Source organism: Diospyros lotus, chromosome 4 (assembly GCF_014633365.1).
Source record: "Diospyros lotus cultivar Yz01 chromosome 4, ASM1463336v1, whole genome shotgun sequence".
NCBI lineage: Eukaryota > Viridiplantae > Streptophyta > Magnoliopsida > Ericales > Ebenaceae > Diospyros > Diospyros lotus.
In genome coordinates, this window is record NC_068341.1 from 20,177,500 (window position 1) to 20,201,544 (window position 24,045).

Here is a 24,045-nt window from a genome sequence, read left to right on the forward strand (position 1 = left end):
CCATCTCCAGCTTCCTTCCAAAGCATCTTTCTCTAGCTTCCTTCCGAAGCATCCTTCTTTAGCTTCCTTCCGAAGCATCTTTCTCCAGGTTCCTCCGGATGCTCCTTCAACTTCCTTCTGAAGCCCCTTTCTAATTATTAGGGTACAACAATTGGCCCCCACTCTTTGTTTTGTTCTTTAGCTATAAAATAAAGAGTAATTTGTAAGATTATGGAACCAAGATTTAGAGATAAAACTTCCCGAAGAACATTTTCGAAGTGTTCTTCCGAAGTGTCCTTCCCAAGCCTACTTCGGTTATCGAGACATTTGGCCTTCCACACATCCGCTATAAATAGGACCAGTTGCTTCAAGAATTCTGTTACGCTTGCATTTGGTCTCTTTTCGAAGAACCTTCTACGAAATCCTTTTGTTTTTTTGCATAATCTCCTTCCGAATGAAATCTCTTATGAAGGGTGTCTTTTGCCTTCTGCCATTTCTTTTTGAATGACCCCCTTCCGAAGCTTTTGTAATCCTTAAAATATCCCTTTTGAAGAACCATTTCACTTAGGCATTTCTTCCGAAGGAAATCCCTTTCGAAGGAATTTCTTATTGCCTTCTAGTTAATCGCTCTTCTTCGAAACATCTAACCGATTGTCCTTCCGAAGCATTCCTTGAGAAACTCAGGTGTAAGCATTCTTCCCCAAGGGCTTCCAGTTTCTGATATAACCTCTTTCCAAAGGGATCTCACTTGTTTAGAAAAAATACTTCTCTAACTGTTTGACATTTTTTTCCATTTCTTTCTCTTTTTCCATTTGCTACCATGGCCAGTGGAAAAATATATCACCATAAAACTGACTCTCATGGGGTTGATCACTTTTTCTTAAAAGGTAAATGCTCTCAGATGACCGAGGACGATGTGGCCCTTATTCTCCAAATTAACAACATTCCTTGGGATTACCATACTAAGCTCCCCTATCCCGAAGAAAATTATGCAGTTGATGTAGAGGAGGAGTGGATGAGCATCCACGAGGCTAGTTTTCGTCTAAGTTTCCATCTCCCTCTCCATAACTTTGGCCTTAGGTTCCTTCGCCGTAGTGGGTTAGCTTCGGCTCAATTATGTAACGCCCCGATTTTCGAGCGCGTTAAAACTCAAGACAATTATGGGATAATAATTTTTTTTTCCTAAAAACTATTGTTAAACCATATCATTTCTCATATCCATCCCAAAATTTCCATACATCTATCTTGAAAGAAAATCATCATAAACATTAAATGCGGAAACTAGAATCGAACCTAACATCTTAACATTAATCATAAATTAGTTCTTACATCATCATTAACCATAGGGTTATACATCATCATTCCTCAAAACGTTCAGAATTCAAAGTAGCAGAACTTAAATACATGGGCTATATAACATACATTCAATTCATCATTCAATTCATAATGCACTTTGTTAGGTGCCATTGCATGCCTCATTCATCCTCATTTCTGCTACAATCTCCATCTGAAATGTTTGAATATTCCAGAGGCAAAACCCAAGTTAGATGATGAATCATCTAAATAATGGAACAATAAACATATATTTGTGCATGAATGCAAAATATAATTTTTCATATCATTTCGGTTTGAGCCGACCATACCTTATTGCTACTCCCCATTTTCACAGCCTCCTTATCAGGCCGATGTGTATGGGTGCACCCTTGGAAGAGCAGCGGTCCTGGCCCGTACTCTCAAACCCTTATGTGAATGCATGATCAACAATATCTTCGTGTACATATGCATATTTCATCATCAATACATGTAAATGCAATATACACGAACATATTCACATAAAGACATGGCAACATGATAAAATCATTTATTAAAAATCAGGTTTTGGTTAGAACCAATTAAAACCAAGTATTTTCATAAAACTAAATCTAGTTGGAAAGTACCACTTATCTTGCGAAAAGATAATTTTGCCCTTAGCATAATTTTGCCTCAAATTCGCATCGAATTTCCAATCATACTCAATTATGAACCTTAACGTACCCTGGGCATCATAATTATTTAAAAAAAATCATATTTATAATTTTCTCTAATTTCTCACAGTTCATCCTATTATTTCCTCAAGATTATGAAATAAATATTTGCTCATAAAATTTTCTCAATTCCTCTTCACAATAATTTCTAAAACAATATTCCTAAGCCCCAAAAAATTCTTTATAATTTTCAGAATCCATGTTCTATTTATTTTTCATTTTCTCTTTGATTTTCAAGCATCTATTGCCTCAAAAATCCATAATAAATACCAATCATGTATTTCTCTTTCAATTTCATCATCAAAAATTCTAAAATATCATTCTCATATTTCTGGAATTTTTGAAAAAAATTTCGAAGATAACTCACCTTCCCGCAGAGCGATTCGGTATTCTTCTATACTGCGATAAAGCCTTGATTTGCATATCCAACGACGTCTTTTGCCACAAATTTTCACATGAACTACTAAACTCAGCATATGGAATTTTTTTAGGAATTTTTGATAATTTTCTCTATATTTTATGTTTCCTATTTTCTTTCTTTCTCTTTTTCAAATCTCCTTTTCACTCTCAAATCTTTTTTCTTACAACATTTCTCTTTCTAATTTAAGTTCTTAAACCTTTCAAGTTTCCTCTATTTATAGAAGGTTGAATTAAGTTTAGCATAATTGTAGTGACCCACTATCTTTAATTATTTTGTCAACTTTCTTAATTATTTTTCACTAAATCTCTCTCATAATCTTTAATTATTTGTCTACACTCTACTTTATCTCCCACATTTCTCTATTATTTCACCCATTATCTTTTTGATTATTTTTCCATACCCTACTTTGTCTCCCACATTTCTCAATTATTTCAACTCTTATCTTTAATTATTTTATTATATTTTTTAATTATTTTCCACTAAATCTCTCCCATAATCTTTAATTATTTGTCCATACCCTACTTTGTCTCCCACATTTCTCAATTATAATCTCTAATTGATGTCAAAAAATATTTTAAATACAAAAAAATTAATTATTATTATTCTCAAAGTACTATGATATTACAAATTACATCCCAATGATTGGGCCCAATTAATCGACTTTTACGTCATCTGTCGCGAAAATAACATAGACCCCACTGTAGACTTTCTTTACTGTCTCTTCCACTTACGCTTGGTAAAGAAATGTTATCATATGTACACTCTTTAATGGACTCGAGAGGATCGTCTATTCTTTGACTCCCTTCCTAAAGAGGCTTCGTTTGACTCTCGGTGGGTTTTGGTCAAACCTTCGAACGGCGTGTGAAACGCTCCATGCCAGTGGCACACTAATCTCGAGAGAGAAGTGAAACCGAGATTGAGCGCGCCAATTCCTGAGCTTAGGGAGTTGTACAAGGACAGTCGTCGTGTTATTACTTGTGGTGGTCCCAGACATCTTCTTGACCTCCTAACTATGAACATATTAATGAGGCTTGGCTAGGTCCTTGAGATTGGTAAATCATCTCATCGTAGGGTGCCTAGGGCGCCACATCTAGACCCTTCAGTTAATCCAGCGCCTGCTACTACAGCAAAAGAATGGGACATCCCTCAACAGCAACGGCCTTCTCCTGAGGGTGTGGACCTGCTAACTGCTTGCAATCCCTCCTTTTTTTTTAGCCTTACTTTGTTCGAATTTTTGCATTGAAGTTATTTTTTGGTATTTAACCACATCATATCTTTTCCTTGCAACCATGAATCACTTAATGAGGTCTGCTCATCGAAGGGTCACTCTTAGAGCCACTCAAACCAAAGTATCGCCCTCTCTTGACCCCCTATAACGAGACCCCATTTCCCTGATACTCAGAATGTCGAGCAAGATAAGGGAGTGGGTGGCTACACTCTCACCCTGCAATTAAAACACAAAACAAAACACAATAAAAATTAATTTAAAAATATATTTTATATATTTTTAAATTAATCAATGCTAAATAAATACTTAACCCATCAGAAGGTTTAGTATTTATTTAGCATTGATTAATTTATTTCATTAATTTTCAGTTTAAGATATTGCGAGTTAATTACTTAACGTGGCAATTGAGATTTTATTTGAGAAAATAATATTTAAATAGCATTAGATTCTTATTAAATTGTGAGAATTGAATATAAGGACATGGCAGTCTTTTAGAGGTTTGTTAATTAGAATTAAATTATTTAATTAAGAGTTATTATGTTGGAAGAATCCTTGCGAGAAGAGGGATTAAATTATAGTCTCCTAATTACTAAAGGAGTGTGAGTTATGGGATTTAGGGTTGTATTTCCTACTTATATATACATATATATAAGCATTTAAACTCTAGCATAGAGTCACGCCGTGAAGAACAAATAAAACAAATTGAAGAAGCCTAGAGTTCATCCAAGTTCCATCCGTTGGTCTTCATCGGTTGATTGATCAAATCAAAAGGCAAGTTCTTCTCCTTGTAAATCATTCTTACGGGAGCATGTGTAGCAATCAAACTCAACTTTTGTAGGATCTATATTGAATTGTAGATCAGTTTTTACATACATATATATCAGCGTAACAGTGTGCATGATCAGATTATTCATTGGATCTTTATCTTTGATTCTTCAAGTTTTAATCTGTTGTTCATTCATATGATTGTTTCTTACCAATTGGGACTTGTTTTTCCAAGATTTCTTTCGGAATTGTGTTGTTATTTAGCTTTAAATTGAATCCATGGCGTCTCTGTCTATGTCTCGTTTCTGGGTTTGGAAGATGAAGGTATCCGGATACAAGAATTTAGTATTCGGATACCCAGCATTCCAGAATATTTTTGTTCTCTTGCGGGCCAATTTTGACCTTGATGGAGCCCGAATCTCGAAAACTTCAAAACATAAAAGATGTAGGTCTTCCTCTTGTCTTTCCATATCAATTTGAATTAGATCAATCGGAGTTCATAAGAGATATTTTTTTCCAAAATACGAAAGGGTATCAATCTGTCCACCCAGCATTCCAGAAAGTTTTTGTTCTCTTACGGGCCAATGTTGACCTTGATGGAGCCCGAATCTCAGAAACTTCAAAACATAAAATTGTAGGTCTTCATCTTTTCTTTCCACATCAATTTGAATTAGTTAAATCAGAGTTGAGAAGAGAGAGTTATGTCAAAAATACGAAAGGGTATCAATCTGTTCCGAATTTCGTGTTTTCTTAAAGTTGTCTCTTTGAGTTTTGTTCTTTTGCGGGCCAATTTTGACCTTGATGAAGCCCGAATATAGAAAAAATCAAAACATGAAAGTTTTAGTTCTTCCTCTCATATTTCAACATCAATTTGAATCAGATCAATCGGAGTTTAGAACAGAGAGTTATGGCAAAAATACAAAAGGATATCAATCTGTCCACTCAGCATTCCAGAAAGCTTTTGTTCTCTTGAGGGCCAATTTTGACCTTTATGGAGCCTGAATCTCGCGAAATGTAAAACATGAAAGTTATATTTCCTCCTCTTTTCTTTCCATATCAATTTGAATAAACTCAATCGGAGTTCAGAGCAAAGAGTTATGGCTAAAATACGAAAGGGTAACAATCTGTCCCGAATTCCGTGTTTTCTTAAAGTTGTCTCTTTTAGTATCCGAAAGCCTTTATCCCAGATTATCCAAATACCCTTCAGAGTATCCGTATGCTTTTTTTCTAGTATCTGGATGGGTCTCCTCAGAATTTCAAGTAGGCTTCCAAAAAGTCCAATTCAAGTTTAACTTCGATAAAATAGTCAATACACCTATTGAATTTAAATGCCAGATTATATTGAGCTAATCATGCCCATGCCATAATACATAGTTCATGGAATCTTTGTATTCTAATACATTGAAGATTAGATTACATGTTTAGTATATTATTATGACATGGTCAGCATTATTTGTGAGATTATGTGCATACATTTTTGGTATGAACATTTGGCACGATTTTATATGGAGCACTACATATTGTGTGCCAGCATATATATGTGCACAGCATTGCATTAAGCGCGCCAGGCGGCTTGTCCGCGAGGATCCCACCAGTTTAGTTTTCAGTTTTGTTTTGCTCGCCTATTATCGACCAGGGAGCCAGGGGCATATTGCCCACAGTATGTGCTTACAGTTTTTGTGTATGCAGGATTCAGATCAGCCAGGTATGTATTACAGTTATGTGGGCCTACGTGCCAAAGCTGCATACCTGCATTTAGTTTACATTTTATGTGCATTACATCTTATAATGCCATCCAATGATTATTATATCTCTCAGTACAAGTTCAGTAAGTTTTAATCAGTATCGATATTTCTCGATTCAGCTTCAGTTTTTCCTTTCCAGTTTATTACTTGTTGAGCTTTGTAGCTCACCTTGTACTCTTCACCATTCCAGGTCCTAGCGGGGGAGTACCAGATGGGGGGCCTAGCAGCAGTGTCCAGTAGTGTGGGTACATGGAGCCACTCAAGACCAAAGATGTCTGGGAGTTGTCAGTTTATTAGTTAGCGTTTGATCAGTTTAGGTTTATTTTATATTCCAGTTTAGGGATTTCCCTTAGATACAGTTTATGATTTCAGTTTTTGTTGACTCAGAGTTTTGTTACAGTTAATTGACATATACAGTATTGGTATCAGAATTCAGTTTATCAGTCAGTTTATTTTTTTTTTTTCCCGTAACACCTCTTCTCGAGCAGATCTAGGAAAGGGGTGTTACAGTTATAGGTGCTTATCGGGGTCCTCCTTCCCTAAGTACACCAAGAGCTGCGACAGCTTGAACCCTAGTTGCACTGTTTGCCTTTGGAGTTCTTCGGACAATGGAAACCCCTTCGTGGGCATTTCCTTTGTCGTCATCACAACTTGCTTATGTTCCAGCACTTCCTCTATGAGGTGCTTGATGTTAGACGCCTTGAGCGTTTCTTTCTCCGCTTCATTCTTACAAGGAGACGGGACGCAAAGAGCTCCTGAGTGGGTGCTTTTTGTTGTCTTTGTATACATAGGAGCTTTCCCTGGCCTCATGTCATAATCCTCCCTTGGGTTTTCCATTTCTGAGACTTGGTCATTAAGCCTGGGAGTCCCAATCCTTACCCCTTGCCTTGGGGCCCTCAGAAGGTTGTCTTGGGATCTCCAGTGTTCTCCCCTCACACCTATTTGTCCCATGTGGGGAATGTGGATGTCCGGCATGAATTCATGCAAAAGAGCAGTAATCCCCTGTAGTCTTCCCATGCTTTCTTCATGGTTCGTCCTGAGCTCATCATTCTGACATTTTACCTCCTCAAAATTCTTTTGTAGTTGTTCATAATTTGATAATGGGACTGTGAGTGGAGCTACCCTAGAGGGCCTGGAGGTACTGAAGTCACTGCAGGGTTCTTTCTTGGAATTAAGGACTACTCCAAGGAGTGTTGTTCCTGATTCACTAGTATTGCGGGGGGGCTTGCCTCCCTTACCTTACCACTTGTCTCCCCAATCTGATAGCATGTACCTCCCTTTGTTCCGAGTGCTCCATACCCCCCCAATCTGGTAGTCTGATGGCCTTCAAGCATTGGAATGTTTCTCGAGCACACCTCATTATCTAGGTGATCTTCCAAAAGTTCAAGTACCGTAGGGTGCACCTTGTAACACCCCGCCTTCTAGGGCATTAATATATGCTAGGATTTTTTTTTTTTTAAACTTGCAATAAATCCTCAACATAACTTTCATTTAATAACACTCCCAAACATAGTACAGGAATGATATAATTTAAACATAAGCAGAAGCAAGATCGGAACCTGCATGAAACTTCGAAAACATAACTTGGGTTTTTCAACATCATTTTTCCAACACATTTATTTAAAACCTAAGTAATACAGTCAAATGAAACATATGGTCTAGCCCCGCATAGGACCCACAAAATTTCTGTCGCGATCAAGCCTCGATCACCTCCTTACCCTTCCGGCCGCTTGCCTCACCTGGAATGTAGAATATTCCAGGAACATAATCAAATATTAAAAGATGAAATCTTCTAAGTAAGGGTTAGATAAACATGATGAATGAGTGATGCATGGACAATTATAGACAAATACCCTTAGTATGACTTCCCTGGCCTACCAGCCTGGCATAAAACCTTAGGAAAAATCCTGAACCTCTACAGAATAACCCTAACGTTGTTCCATCATTGCCCTTGGGGAATTACGGCTACACTCTGAGGGTGACATCCCATTCCCATACACAAATATCAATATGACAATAATATCATGCCATGCATATATCACGACTTTCCATGTAATATGACAAAATGAATCATATTCTTCGTAAATATCATGCATATATAAGCAATCATATCTTTCATAAATATCATGCATAATAAACAATCATTCATATCATATAGGATAGGAAAAACTCAGATTTCACAATTATCGGGATACCTCAAAAAATGTGCAAACTACCTCGATTTGCGTGCCAACCTTGAAATTCGCACCAAATGTTTCACCTTACTTCCCAAAGCACCCTAGGAAAGATATTTATTTAAATAATCAATAAAGCCTATTTTTCTTTAATTTTCTTACCTTTTACTCTATTTTTCTTCAACTTTTCCGTACTAATATTCCAAAATAAATACCTAGACCTATTTTTCTCCAAATATTTTTACATAGGAAATTCTAAAATATTTTTCTAAGCAATATAAAAAATTGAATAAAAAAACAAGCTCGCATGCGCCCGCACGTATTGGCGCGTGGTAGGGCGAGTGAGACTAGCGCGTGGGGCCCACGCGCCGGTCATCTTCTCCGGCCACGACTTGCCGAAAAAATGTGATTTTTATACCAAAATGAAGCTTATTCCAAGTTGATCCTGGGAGTACCTGAATGGGCTCGAAAAGAAGTCGGGAAGTGCTTCAACGGAGGCCTTGAAGTCTCGGCTAGCGGACCGCCTAGGGTTCCGGCGAGGCTTCCATTCTCCTTCGTTTCTGCTTCGTTGCTCACCAAATTCTCCAGAAATGCTCTCCAACTTATGGGAAACAAAAGCCCTCTACCATTACCTCTCAATTCGTTAAAAAACACCCTCGATTTGAGCCTCCTATCTTTGAAATTTTTGGCCATCAAAAAGCTCTATTTATAGGCGATTTTGAAGCTTCAAATGGCCTTGAATGCCTTGCCCACTACCTTAGGAGTCTTTACCGCCCCTAGATCGACCTAAAAGCACTAATATTCGTCTACAAAAGTGAGTTGCAGGTCTCCCATTTTCGGCAAGCTTTCTTGGCCGATTTTCTCAAAATTTCGGCCAATCCGGTGGCCGTTGTCAGCTCATCATCATCCCTTGGCCCTCCTTGGTCATTGCCCATGTCATCCCAGAAGCTTTCGGCGCCCCTCGTGGCCTGGTCGGTTTCCCATTGTTGCCATTTTTGAGTTTTTGCATTTTAGCCCCTCAACTTTTGGCCTTTACATTTTTTGCCCTTTTTACTTAGCCCATGAACCTTTCAATATTGCCTTTGATACCCTCAAGTCTAAATATTTCAATTTCCTTTTTACAACTTTTTGAAAAAATGACATTTTGACCCCCCTCGGGCAACTTCAGAAAATTATACTTAGGCATGTTTCTTCGTTTTGACTTTAACCCTAATCGTTTCTTCCTGAAACCACTGAAGGGTTGTTCTATATGAAAAACTGAAGCCCTCTCAAGCTTCTATTGACTTCCCGGAAGTCTCCTTTAGAGGTTCGATTTTTACAGTTTAAATGGTAGCTACATTTTTGTTGTACCGAAAATTGTACCCGATTTGATTTCTTTTGATCTTAAAAATCCTGTCTCAATATGCTCGTTAAACATGTTCCTTTTTCTTTAGACATTTAAGCTTCTGGGTCTTCCCTTCGACTGATTTGATATATTTTTCAGGCTTTTCAGATACCATTTTTCTTCGAATTTCTATTTTTTTCTTTAAAATAATAACCCAAAGTTCTTGGGTATTACACACCTAGCTGGGGTCTCCTGTCCTAGAACGAGCGCTCCTTCGGGTAGGGTTAGGCGGGTTTGCCAAACTAATTGATCTTGTTTCTCTCGGCATCTTGTGTTAAGATTGACTTTTTGTTGCTATTTCCCATAGACGACGCTAAATTGTTGTTGTCAAAATACAACAATTGGAATTTTTTTGAGTGGGATATTGAGAACAAATGTGATTGATGCTAGGCTGGTAAACTGTAAGCGTCTTCCGAAGAGACGTTCCCGAAGGGGTCTTCCGAAACAATGTTCCCGAAGTGGCTCAGAGGGTCATTTCGAAGGGTCCTCCCGAAGATCCCTTCTGAAGGGTGATTTCTTGGTAATCGAAGATATCTTCATATGGCCAAAGTAAAGTGGTGCTTCCTAAGGATGCTTCCGAAAGAGCCTTCCAAGGGGTGCTTCCAAAGGAACTTCTGAGAGACTAGTGTTTTCGAAGGGAAGAGCAGTCCTTTCCGAAGGAACTTAGCTTGGCACGTCTTTCAAAAGAACTTGGCTTCAGAGGGGGAGGATCCTCTCCGTAAGCTATCCTCCCGAAGGAATAGGTGTGGTGATTCTCAAGGAACTATAGACGGTAAACAAGAGTTAGAAGGTTCACAGGATTTTTTTCACGCGAAGACCCTTCGATGCTTAAGTCAATAACAGAAGGAAAATAATTTTACGAAAAGGAAATAGGCTAAATTTCGAAAGGAAAGTAGAAGTGGTATACCAATGTCTAGATCCCCTTTGTGAGAATTGTAGCTATGCTTTTATAGGGCTTGAACCTCGAGGGTGGTCACAAGGGAACACGTGTCACTGATCCCGAGAGACATGTGTCCCTCGAGAAAATTCCCTTCCGAAGGAGGTTATTTTCTGCGCGTGAGGGAACTTCGTAAGCCTCTTTCCGAAGCATTCTTCTTCAACCTTTTTCTGAAGCATTTTTCTTCAACTTCCTTCCGAAGCATCTTTCTCAGCTTCCTTTTGAAACATCTTTCTCCGACTTCCTTCCAAAGCTCCTTCACCAGCTTCCTTTCAAAGCCCCTTTTCGATTATTGGGGTACATCTGTTTAAGCTTAGAACTACAAAGATTTAGTCTTTGAATTTTGCTGGTTTTTTATTATATTGGTCGATTTAGATAAAGGTGTCGGGTGATTACCTTTGATCACTGAAAACCACCGGCCACAGTGGTTTGAAAACTATTTGAAACTATGTTACACTATTGATATTAGCTATTCATAAAATGTCTACGTGATCTGCTTTTGAAACTTGTACATGGTGACAGAGAGTTTAAACTTGATTTCTAAAGACTAGTTCTATTAATTTTGGGATTCAAGAATGTCCTGCATATGGTTTAACCATTCCTTATTCTTCTTCCTAACTACTCTGCCTGGTATAACCATGGTTGATTTGTTCTTAAATCCCTGATTGCATATTACAGTTCTAAAATTAGAATTTTTAATATATGTTACCTATATACAATTCTAAATAAGAATCCTTGGATGACAGTCCAATACTCACCCATCTATTTATTTGGCTGCTAATCAGTAACATCTTTGCCATCAGAGCTGGATTAACTTGTAAGCTTTCTAGCATATAATTTGTTTCATCAACTATTTTTACATTTTCCCTTGCTGCGACATTGCCACTCCTTTTGTCCACTCCTTTTGTCAACCATTTATGTTGATTACTTTTTGGATATATGCTTATGGAGGGAAGGACCTGGATTTGCATCGGCTTTTTGTGGAAATCACTTCTCCAGGTGGATATGAATAGTTAATATCTATTTTCTGTTACAGATTTGTCAATTACATATTTAAAATTATATTGATTTTTTGTTTAATTTTTGTTTACCCTGATTAAAATTTTTGGCTGCACGGTGAATAAATGAGGGACAGAACAGAGGAGGTAGAAGATGGAACACGGAGCAGCGCTGGAAAGTTTAAAAGGGAAGAGGGGCGCACAGCACACTTGCGGAAATTAGGAATCAGGGAGGAGATAGAGATAGAGAGAGAGAGAGAGAGAGTGGAAGAGACCACCCACGTGGGGGCGTCCCACGCACTAAAAGAAAAATGATGGCCTCCCTATCACAATCTCTCCAATCCCTTTCCAAATTCCAATTCTCCAGGAATCCGGGCGCATCATGCGCCTCCACTGCTCAGTGCTCCCTCAATTTGTCTTCTGCTTGATTTTTCAATTGAAGATTTTGACATTATATAATACTTATTCTTCCCATCTTCAACTTCACATGAGCTATTCCCACTTCCAATTGTCTCCACTCAATTAATTAAATAATTAATTCTTATGATATTATATCTGTATAACAACTATACATATAATATTATACTCGAATTATTGAGAACTTTTCTCATAAATAATATCATACTTTAATGATATTTTTATCTACCATTAACTCTTAATGATAATTTAATCCCCATTAACTCTTAATGATGGATGAATAATCAACTAGCAAATTCATTAATCCAATACAATATCTACTTAAAGTGTGACATTATAGATTCACAATCATGTAGCAATCAAAATACGTCAATTCCTTGATGTCGACCGAACCCTTCGACTTATTAAGAAAATCTCTATAAATCTCCAAAACACCCTGAAAGATCCTGAATATCTTCTAATCAGAACTTAGGATGATCCTAATGGTAATAAAGTCAATGGTTCTTACAAACCCATTAGGGCTCTCGATTAACACACACTAAGTCCGTCCACTACTGGCATCTTGACCGAGCGAGAATAATGGACTGATTAAACTCATAACACTTTGTAACTATGTCGGATCTAGTCTAGAGTGATCGAGATGATGTATCAAAACTCTTTCCGACATCAGAAACTCCTTTCCGATCGTACATGCCTTGGCTAAGGACTCCCAAAATCACCAACCGATTTAGAACGCTTAGGATGTTCACCTCCATCCAATGGAGGATAAAGGATTCTATTAGTGAGCATCTGCTTTCATACACCACTACACAGAGACCACATAGAGAGTATTTTCAGCTCTCATGTCAGATGATTTCGCTCAACGACAAATCTCAAACACTAATGCACAAGATAATTCTGTTGCTTTTAATCAAAGAATCAGATACACAATCGAGAATCAATAATAGATTATTAATCCTAACCATGTGATATGTCGCAGGTGTCACATTTAGTGGATGTTTTACTAATATCTACCTACATGTCTACTATATGCATTTCATGCAATATGGTATGTAACTTACCACCCTATTCCCATTAGAATCCCATGCTAACATTAATAATCTCCGATATGTCAGTCCACTAATCGATAAATCATAGTTCTCTTATGATAAATTTAAGAATCGATAATATCTTTAAGAAATTCCGAACTAGAGATCTTTGTCATATCCTTCTTAACACTTAAGAATATGATCTTTATCAAAAAAATCTAATGACTCATTTATAATTAAACGAAGAGTTATGAATGAAGATATGATCATTTAAATGACTATCAAGATTATATCATAACCAACACACATACTAGATGTCATTTAAATATAATATTATGATACTAACACCAACACTTATTACATTAATCATTTAACCGTCATTTATAAGCTTTAGTAATTGGAATCATCTTAAAAATCATTTCCTTTTTATCTTTATAATTGTTTTATAAATCCATTTCTTCTGCTATTGCTATTTGCTCTTACCTAAAATACAATTGTCTAAAACAAACTTGATTTCGGTTTTCATAAAACATTTATGTTATACTATGTTATATATTTAAATGATATTCTAACTATTATAAATCATGTCTATAGTAGTTTTTATTGCATACATGAAAAGCTTTTCAAATTTATCTATATATACACTTATTTTAAAATACATACAAATAAATTTAATATATTTCAAACTAATCTCTCTCAATACATAAATGTTTCTTAAATTTCATTAAATGCATACATTCTCATATTAATATCTTTATATATAAATTTATGAAATGTCTAATATTTTCTCAAACTATTTTCTATGAAAAATGTTGTGTTACATATGTATTTGTGGTTATTCTGTTAGCTGCTACATTTTGTTTAAAGTTTAAGAAAATTATTTTTTTTAAATAACTTTTCAAATAACTTTATTACATCATATTTTTAAATTATTTTCAAAAGTATCAAAACACTCAATTCACCCTCCCTTATTGGGTGATCTTTCAAAAACCAACATCTTGATCATGTTCATAAAAATCGAAAATAACAACTAAAATAAAAACAAGAACACACTAAAGAAACTCGAAATCTTATAAGATTTGTAAGATGAAAACACTAGCCAATTGATGCATGTCTTTTCCTTGACATAGTTCTTTTTAATTGTCACCCAAGAAAGAATTTGAGCACTTCTTTTTTTTTTTTTTTCCTTTTTTTCTTGAGACAATTCAAACCGTATTATATATTGTGTTGTTTAAGGTTAGGGTTATTTTTAATCCTTCTAATGAGATATTACCATTGATTTTTTTTTAAATTCAAATCCACAAGTTTCCCAAAATCCCGTTGCTAACCTATTTTTGCGGACATGACTTTTGTAGTCAAATTATCTCCTTAATTCGAATAGATTTGGGTTTAGTTGTCAATATATGAATTATATCCCAATCTCTTAGCACAATCTGAACGTAGACCATAACAATGATGATCATAGACCATAACAACCCAAATTTGAGCACAATTGGAACTCTAAATTGTAATTATATATTAGAATAATATTTATACATAATTGAATAATTTTACCTCACCTAAATTGAATGTAAATACCCTTAACAAGAGGGTATGTGTAATGTTATTAAAGTTTTGATTTAGATATGATCTTGGGAGATTAGGATTTGACTTGGGACAAATTTAACTTCATTAACATAATATAAACATTGTTAGATAGTGTTCGTGCGACAACCATTGTAAGGACAAACATGTTTTGCTATCTAAAAATACGATATCTTATTTAAGTTTTTAAAAATGGAATGATCAATTTGACTCACAAATCAAGATACAAGGGTTAATTAGACAATTCATCTTCTTTTATTTTTTATATAAGAGTTAATCACATAGAAAAATATCAACCTTTCTCTGTTTTCAATCTTATAACTACTTTTTAACTTTATCAATTATAGTATTTAATTTTACACTTAATTTCCATGTTTCAAAACAAGATTAACTAATATATTAACTAATTGATTATGATAACTAACATATTAATTGTTAGGATGATAAATATTCGTTCACATGGTTATCATACTAGTCCCTTTTCTCTCTCTCCTTTTTGTTAGAATTAAAATTAAAGTTAAATACTAAAATTAAAAAGTAATTCTAAAATTAAGAACACAAGAAAAAGTTTAGTACCTTTTATGTATATGCAAACTAGCATTTTAATGGTTTTAAAGATAGATTCTATATTTTTTTTAAAAATCTTTACAGTGCAGCAAAACATAGAAAAATAAGACAAAAAGTGATTTTTATATAAAACATTTTCATACCAAAATTATTTTTTCAAAATAAGATATACATAAACAGCCTCAAAGCTAATTCTTTTAGGTATAGGACAGTTTTATAGTTAATTAATTACTTGAATTTATAATAAATACTATTTTTAATTTTATTTCAAAATACGTACAAATAAAATTAATATTAAATTGCTATCTAGTAATTTTAATAAATATAAAATTAGCACTGGAACTAGAAGATGAAGATGATGCAACCAAAAAGGTAGTAGGGGTCTTCATTCGATTTCTTCACTCAACAAGCGCACACAGAGTGAATGGAAGTAAAGCCAATTACGACTTTTGTTCCGAAGGCTTGGCGTTTGTTTAGTCATCAATCGACATAGCAGAAAGCGACAATTTTGCTTGTTCATCTTAAACCGCCGAAAACCCCCTAAAACTGCATTCAACTGCAAAGCTTTCTCCTTCATATTCTGCTTCTTCTCCGCCTGCACGGGTTCTTTGTCACCACAGAAACGGATTTGTTTCTCATGAAATCTGGGTTCCCCTGAGTTGTTTCTTTGTGCGCATTGAGGCTTTTCGGCTTTTCTGATCCGTTTTCTTCTGGGTCCGGAGTTTCTATTAGGGCATGGTGAGCTTTTTGTTTACCCTTCTTTGCTTTTCATGCATGCATACACAAAGAAGCTATTCAAATTGGCTGAAAGCTAGGCTTCATCGAAGCATGTTTAGGGTATGTATATTATATATGTTTGCTCCTGTTTGCGGTTGATTTTATTCTAATTTTCTTTTATTTTGGTGAATATTGATGGATTCCTTTTGTGTTTTTTGGCAACTAAGAAAAAATTTGATGGATTTCGAACTTGGGTTTCTGTGAATTTACCTTTACCTCTCTTGGGTTTGTGTTCTGTAGTTCAAATTGTAGCGGGCATTGTTTCAGTAACCTAGGAGTGTACTTTAACCCGACACTGTTGTAATGGGAACTTATGTTTTGCTTTATTGTACTTTCTTACCATTTCTTAGAACTCTCTAGAATGATTGTTTGTGCAAGAACTCTGGATATGCTTGACATTAATTGCTGGAAGTAGTTTGGGGGCATCCGTATTTTGGCTGCCACTGTGAGGACAAACTAAGCATGTGCCAAAATTTTGGCTTGTAGGACCGGCACCAGTGTGAACTTTAAAAGTTCTGTTCTTAATTGCTCGGCATATTGTTGTTTCCTTTTTATTTGGTAAGAAACCATGAGAACAGGATATAATAGAATATGCTTTTGTGGCTCTGTGATATAGATTTGAGATCTAGACTAATTACTAATTACTATTTACTATGTCAGATGCATTATCTTTTTAATACATCGACCCCCTGGACCATTCAGTTGAATTGTGGTGTTTTGTGTCCCTGGATAGCAAGGAACGCAATCCAGATCCTCAAGAATGGGGATCCCAAGCCGGGCATGAATTCAGTTAAAATAATTTAAAATTAGGTAAGAAACTTAAAGTCAGAATAATTAGAGAAAAGAAAACTTGTCTATCTCATTGTTGTACGTTCTATTGCATTTTGAATTATGTTCGAACCTAACTTTGTTTGCATATGTCTGTTCATTGTATAAGTTGTACAGAAACATAGAACTAACTTCAAAACTAAACAAATTTTGACTTCTATTATGGCAACTTCTATAAACCAAACCAAACAAAACAAACCAACTTCTATAATAGCATAGTATCAATCCAATTAATTTTGACCCTAGTACAACTACAAAATGTGATGCAACTTGAAATAATGAACCAATTAAGCTTGCTTTCTTTGTACCACAAAGTTGGTATACTAACATAACCCATACTTGTTTCCATACCTCAACCGCAACCTGAAATGTATCTTGCCCCTGGTGACTATGATTTGGAGTATGAGGAAATGTGCACAAATCATTAACTGATTGAGCTATTTATCTTCTATTTCTCATTTTAGTCTTGTTGAATACCAACTATGGTTTGTGAGTTTATTGTAGACAATGTAGAGTATACCCCTAAAATGGCCCTTCTCTACATTTTTGGAAGCCTAATTTTTTAGCAAGTTGCGGAAAAGGCATATTTGTGTTTCTGTTTGTTGGAGACAATAAAGGAAAAGCAACCGAGAAGATAAGGGATCGTGACTAGTTTGAAGAGATAAAGATAAGAGAAATTCTAATCCTTAGTTATTCTAAAATTAGAGATTATTGTTGTTGTAATCTATACCTAAAAAGTAGGAAATTATCTAGTCCTATATTTTAGGAGATTTCTTAGGAGATCATGTGTATAAATTAGTCCTTTATATTTCAATAAGATTAATAGAAATAGTTTTCCAGTCAAGAAACTTCCGATCCATCTATTTTATCATGGTATCAGAGCATTAGGTTTCGTAGCAAGGTGGTCCTCTCGTTTTTATCTTTCAGTTGGTTTAATTCTGTAAGTTCTTGATATGGCTGAAGATTCATCAGCTAGTAGAACTTCTACCCCCCAACCAATTGTTACTTGAGTCTCTCAGGTTCCTCAACCTTCAACCACTCTTGAAAATCATGCTCTCCAAATCACCCAACATAAACTAAATGGAACTAACTTTAGGGAGTGGTTCCAATCTGTGTTGTTGGTAATTCGCGGCAAGGGTAAGATCGGATATCTCAATGGAACGATCTCTAAGCCAAGTGCTGATTCAGAAACGTATAGTATATGGGAAGCTGAAAACTCGATTGTTATGGCATGGCTGGTCAACTCCATGGAGCCTAAGATTGGAATAACTTATTTATTCTACCAAACAACTCAAGAAATATGGGAAGCCGTGCAGGAGATCTACTCAGATATGGAGAATACTGCACAAAGCTTCCAGCTACGTTCTACTCTCCGAACAACACGACAAGGTAATAATTCGGTGATTGAGTATTATAATACATTAATCGAATTATGGAAAGAAATAGATTTGTTTCATGAGATTGAATGGAAGTGTGCTGAAGATGGAAAGAAGTATGAAAAGATGATAGAAAAAGAGAGAGTTTTTGATTTTTTACATGGTTTAAACTCTGATCTTGATGAGGTGAGGGGGAGATTGCTTGGAACAAAGCCCTTCCCAACGATAAAGGAAGTGTTTGCAGAAGTAAGGAGAGAGGAAAGCCGGAAAAGGTAATGCTCAATTCCTCAGGGGTTATTAATTCTGATGTATCTGCTTAGTCATCAGCATTAGTAACGTTGAGGCCAAGAACTTTCGGTCCACCTAAAGGTGAGCCATTGAAAGACAAACCTTGGTGTGATCATTGCCATAAGCCATATCATACTAAGGAAACTTGCTGGAAGATCCACGGGAAACCATCAACTTGGAAGCCTAGAAACCTACGAAAGGGATCATAAGCAGCCTATGGAGGAGAGTCAGAAGCTGGAAAAACAACAAATTTTACTATATTGACAGAACATTTGGAGATGCTACAACAACTTTTGCGCCAAACTAAGGAAACGAAATTAGAGACAAGTGAAGGATCTAATTCGGTAGCATCTCTTGCTAAGCAAGGTACATCTAAACACTCACTAATGTCATTTAAGTTCCCTATAGATTGTTGGATACTTGACATAGGAGCCTTGGACCACATGACTGGTTCTATGCAATTGCTGTCAATTTATGAATCATTTGATCGAGGAATACTAGTCTCTATGGTTGATGGTACTACAGCTGTGGCTGAAGGGAAAGGCTTAGCCAAAGTAGCAGGATTAACCCTAAGATCAGTGTTAGTTGTGCCCAATCTAAAGTACAACTTGCTGTCTGTAAGTAAGCTGACAAAGCAACATCAGTGTGTGGTAATTTTTTCTTTTTCTGGTTGTGAATTTCAGGATCAATTTTCGGGGAAGATGATTGGCAATGTTGAGAAAACAGAAGGCCTTTACTATGTTACAAAGAATGGTCAGTCTACTAGATCTAGCTCCCAACCAACAACCTCTTTGTCTACTATTTCAGATTCTGCACTTATGCTATGGCATAAGCGTTTAAGGAACCCTAGTTTTCATTATCTCAAGATTTTGTCCCTCTCTTTTCATCAATAAAAGCAATCATTCTCTTCATTGTGAGCAGTGTATCCTTGCTAAACAAACTAGAATTGCTTATCCTTCTCATGCATATAAGCCAACAAAACCATTCTACTTGATTCATAGTGATATTTGGGGACCTGCAAGAACATCTAATTTAACAAACACCAGGTGGTTTATCACTTTCATTGATGACCACACAAGGGTTAGTTGGGTATTCTTGATGAAAGATAAATCTGAAGCTTACGCTACATTCAAACAGTTTCATCAAATGGTTCGGAATGTTTTCCAGTCCTCTATCCATGTGTCACGTTTCGATAATGGTAGAGAATATTTTTTCAATGAATATACCAATTACCTAACTAACCATGGAATTATCCATCAAACTTTATGCCCCTATAATCCTCAATAGAATGGTGTGGCAGAACGAAAGAACCGGCATCTCCATGAAACTGCTAGAGCACTGCTATTCACTAATTCAATCCCTAATGTCTATTGGGGGGAGGCTGTTCTCACATCTTCTTGCCTCATTAATAGGCTTCCGTCCAAAGTCCTTTCTTTTAGAACACCTTTAAGTGTTCTCCTTGATTCCTTTCCTCACTACAAATGTGCCTTAAACTCTCTCCCACCAAAAATTTTCGGGTGTACTGTATTTGTTCACAGCCACTCAATTTCTCAATCCAAGCTTGATCCTAAGGCCCTTAAATGTGTGTTTGTTGGGTACTCTCCTACTCAACAAGGTTATAAATGCTATATTCCATCTACGAAACGGTTTATAGTGTCGTGTGATGTCTCCTTTCTTAAAGACCAATCTTTTTTTTTCTATCTCTCATTCTGATTCAAGCACAACTTGAGCAGAATAATGAGACTCTCTTTTCCCTCCTTACCAGTTCCAAAGTCTTAAATCCTCTTCTATCATTGAATCAGCCCCTGAACTGTGTTTTCCAAATCCCAGTTCAGTGTCTAATTCAGGGGGAGATCAAGCAGACCGGATTCAAAAGCATCCAGCCTTGGATAAACCACTCTTTGTATATTCTAGAAGGCCTGTGAGCCTCAGTCAAATCCAATATCTGATCCAAAAGTTGGTTCAGAAATAGAAAGTGCTGACAGTATACAGGAGGCCGAGGCTACTTCTAATGAGGAGGATGATCTTCTTCTTGATGTTCCTATAGCCATGCGGAAGGGAGTAAGGTCATGTACACAGCATCTGATTGCTAACTATGTGGGATACTCTAAACTCTCTCCGCAATTCAAAGCATTCAGCATGAGTATAGAGGAAGTGGTTATTCCCAAAGACATGAATCATGTATTGTAAGATGAGAGGTGGAAGGAAGTAGTGATGAATGAGATGCAAGCCTTGGAGACTAATAACACATGGAATATAGTAGATTTATCGGTTGGAAAAAAGGTTGTGGGAAGCAAATGGGTGTTCACAATCAAATACCACTCAAATGGGATTATTGATAGGTACAAGGCAAGATTAGTAGCCCAAGGGTTTACCCAAACCCAAGGACTCGATTATGAGGAGACATTTGCTTCCGTTGCCAAACTAAACTCTATTCGAGTGTTGATTTCAGTATCTGTTAACCTAGATTGGAAGTTGCACCAGCTGGACATCAAGAATGCATTCCTACATGGAGAGTTGGAAGATGAGATCTATATGAGGATTCCCCTCGATTTTGAGAAAGAAGACACAAGAGGGAAGAGATGTGTCATGACCCAAGAGGAATTAGAGGGGCAATGCTGTCATTAGTTACAATTGTTTGTTAAGAGATGCTATTCATTCTGTTAAAGTGCACATGGGTGTTGTTCTACAATATTCTATCAGTTGAACAACCTATAAATAGGCCATAGCATGTGGAGAAATGGAGGCTGAAAAATATAATGAATTCATATTTTCCCTCCATACTTTCTCTCTCTGGTTCTTTCCTTGCTCTCCCTCATTTCTCTTGATTTCTGCACTATATCTCTCTCTAATTCTTCTCCGTTTCTCTCCCAAATTCTTCCCATTTCCTTCCTAAACCCTAGGGTCGGGACATTTGGTATCAGAGTTGGTCCTTCCTCGACTGTGATTTTGGTAAATTCGTATCAACTTGGTTTGAAATTGAGAAGTAAAACAGAGCCAATTGATTCTAGGTTGTGACTGATGATTACGAGCATTTGTTCCATTAGAGTTTGAAGGACTTGAAGGCAGATTGGAACCGAATAGAGCCAGGCTAAACTCGGCTATAATTCCGACGGTAATTATCGGAAGGGATTTTTTGGAAGCAGGCAATTCCAGGCGTGAGTCTGCGATTCAAGAAGAGCGAATTGAAGCAGATCCAAATATGAGTCTGAACGGAACCAAGATGATTCCAAATTTCAGGTTAATTTGGACAAATTTGGGTCGGTGATTGGGTACGAAGTGGACGCAGGCCTGGGCGAATTGAAATGGAGTTGATTTTGACTGCGAAGTCTGGTAAATTGTGTTTGAAACTTGGAAGGCAATTGCAGGAAACAATCTCTGTGTGATTGTTGAACATCAGCGAACTGCTGATCAGAAGTGATCCTAGTGAAGCGGATTTGCTTGGCTTGCTTGGTTCTTTGGAAGCTGAGGGAGGCAAGTTCCAGGTTATTTCTAACTAGATTCCAGCAGAAACGTATTGAGGCAGAGCTAATCCAATTAATTGAGGCAAAACAGATCTCAGTAGATTAGTGAGGTGAATCTGGGCATCGAACATATTCAATCAAGTTTCGGAGGTGAAGCGGAATTCAGATTGAGAAACAGATTGGAGCGATCAGCCTGAATTTGGAAGGTGAATTCAGAGCCATTGATTGGAGACGGAAGTGAACAAGCAAGGCTCGGACAATTGTGCATTTGTAGCAATCGCGAGCAGTTGCAAGCAACTCCAGCAATTGGCAATTGCTGTAGAACTTGGAACGAATTGAGCTCAGGCCAATTCAGTTCTAGCGATTCCGATGGAGAATTGCCTCTCGGCTTGAAAATCTAGGAGGTATTGATCGATTAAGGAAGGCGTGCATGTGTTCGAGTCGTGAAAGAAGGTGCGATCAGAAATGGTCCAGGGGTGAATTTCAGCAATCTAGCGGAATTCCAACGAGCGGAATGATACTTCTTTGTTATTAATTTCCAACGGTGATTTTTGTTTGAGATCTAGAGGCGACCTTGAAGTACTGTAATAGAGTCGATCGTTCCTCGGCTGTGAGTCAGGTAGCTCCCAAAGCAATCTTAGCAGTGATCAGTTGCAGTCGAGGCGAAGCAATGATTGAGGCGGAGTAGGTTGCTGAATTTAGGTTCCATTGAATTTAGACTAGCTGAACTTGAAGTTGCTAAGGTTGCGGATTTGGAAGCGATCGATTATCAGTAGGTCTTGACGATTTATTGAAGCTATTTCAGTGACTAAATTTCGGTGAATTTGGAGGTCGAACAGATTCAATCAAAGTTTCGAAAGTAATTGCGCATCAGAAGTTGTGGTTTTAGAGTTGCGCAGCGGAAGTGTTGGTTTCAGAAGTTGCGAACATATTTCCGAAGCTGATTAGAACAGGTTTTCTTCTGAAATTATCCAGAGCTAGCAGGTTGTTTGAAGGGTAATTGATTTGGAGGCCATCAACAGCAACTAAAGGCTGATTCAGATCTAGCCTTTTGTGAATCTAAGGTTGTTGAATTTGAGTACTGGAATAAGTTTTCGGAGTGGTCCTTGGAAGCTGATCAAGAGGCTATTGTAGTGGTGAATTTTTAAGGAATTCAACTGAGGAGATGGCCGAAGGACTATGTGCTGCAACAAGAAAAGGAATCAAGGACCTTAGTAGACAGCTGGATGATTTTTTGATCCTATTTTCATACAAAATCTAGGTTAGTATTTTAGCTGAATGTTTTTCAAAAGAATATTCTGCCTACTTAAGTCAGATTGGAGATGAGAGTTGCAACGAAAAGCATGCACTACAGCCTAAAGGTTATATTAAAAGCAGCCAGCAGATTGGAGGAATTCCTAAGGCGGATGTGTCCCTAAGATTAGGAATGGATGATGCAAAGGAGGAAAACTTGGGACAAAGAGTTGGGAAAACTCACTCCACACCCCCGGGCTTGCGGATGGACATTCCCGCATTTGAAAGAGATAGGCCTAAATGGTGGATCAGGCAGTGTGAACGAGTGTTCTATCAATACCGAGTAACTGAAAGGGAGAAGGTAAAAATGGTTGCAGCTAATATGAGTGGAATTCCATATGTTTGGTTCCAAAATTGGAGTTGGGGAAGGGTGGAATTGAGCTGACCACAGTTTGTGATCGACTTGTGTAACCGGTTTGGAGAAAGGACCAAAACCTATGTTATTAACGGAGCTTCTAAGATTGCTGAGGTAGTTTAAGAAGCTTATGAAGTAGTAGTGGAAAAGGAAGATGGTGTACATGCAGCTGATGCAAAGTATGAGATTTACAAGGTCATAACAATGGGAATAGTAGCTGCAAAGAATGAGGAAAAACCTGAACTGAATAAGGGAATTCTGAATGACAAGAAAGAAAAGGTAGTTGTTGAAGAAGAGGTTGAGGTTCTACAGGAGAAAATACTTGCTGAAAGTGTGCTTAGGGTATACTCTAGCGACCAGCAAGTAGGAGGTTGGGGCAAACCTCCTGCTGAGGAATATGGTAGTCCGCTCGA

At 36.9% G+C, this 24,045-nt stretch overlaps 1 protein-coding gene across 5 annotated transcripts in view; it reads left to right on the forward strand.

Annotated features, from left to right (window-relative positions):
- Positions 1-15,622: 15,622 nt before the first annotated feature.
- LOC127799540 (uncharacterized) overlaps positions 15,623-24,045 on the forward strand; it is a 46,809-nt gene continuing 38,386 nt past the window's right edge. For 2 of the 5 annotated variants that reach the window (XM_052333663.1, XM_052333660.1), the window contains exons 1-2: positions 15,623-15,989; positions 16,689-16,838. Coding sequence is in view for 2 of the 5 variants with exons in the window: in XM_052333658.1 (XP_052189618.1) it covers positions 16,080-16,088 (9 nt within the window). In the remaining 3 variants the exon portion in view is untranslated. Of the gene's footprint in view, positions 15,990-16,033; positions 16,089-16,688; positions 16,839-24,045 lie in introns of those variants that run through there. The other 3 variants (XM_052333659.1, XM_052333662.1, XM_052333658.1) reach the window with 2 other exon arrangements.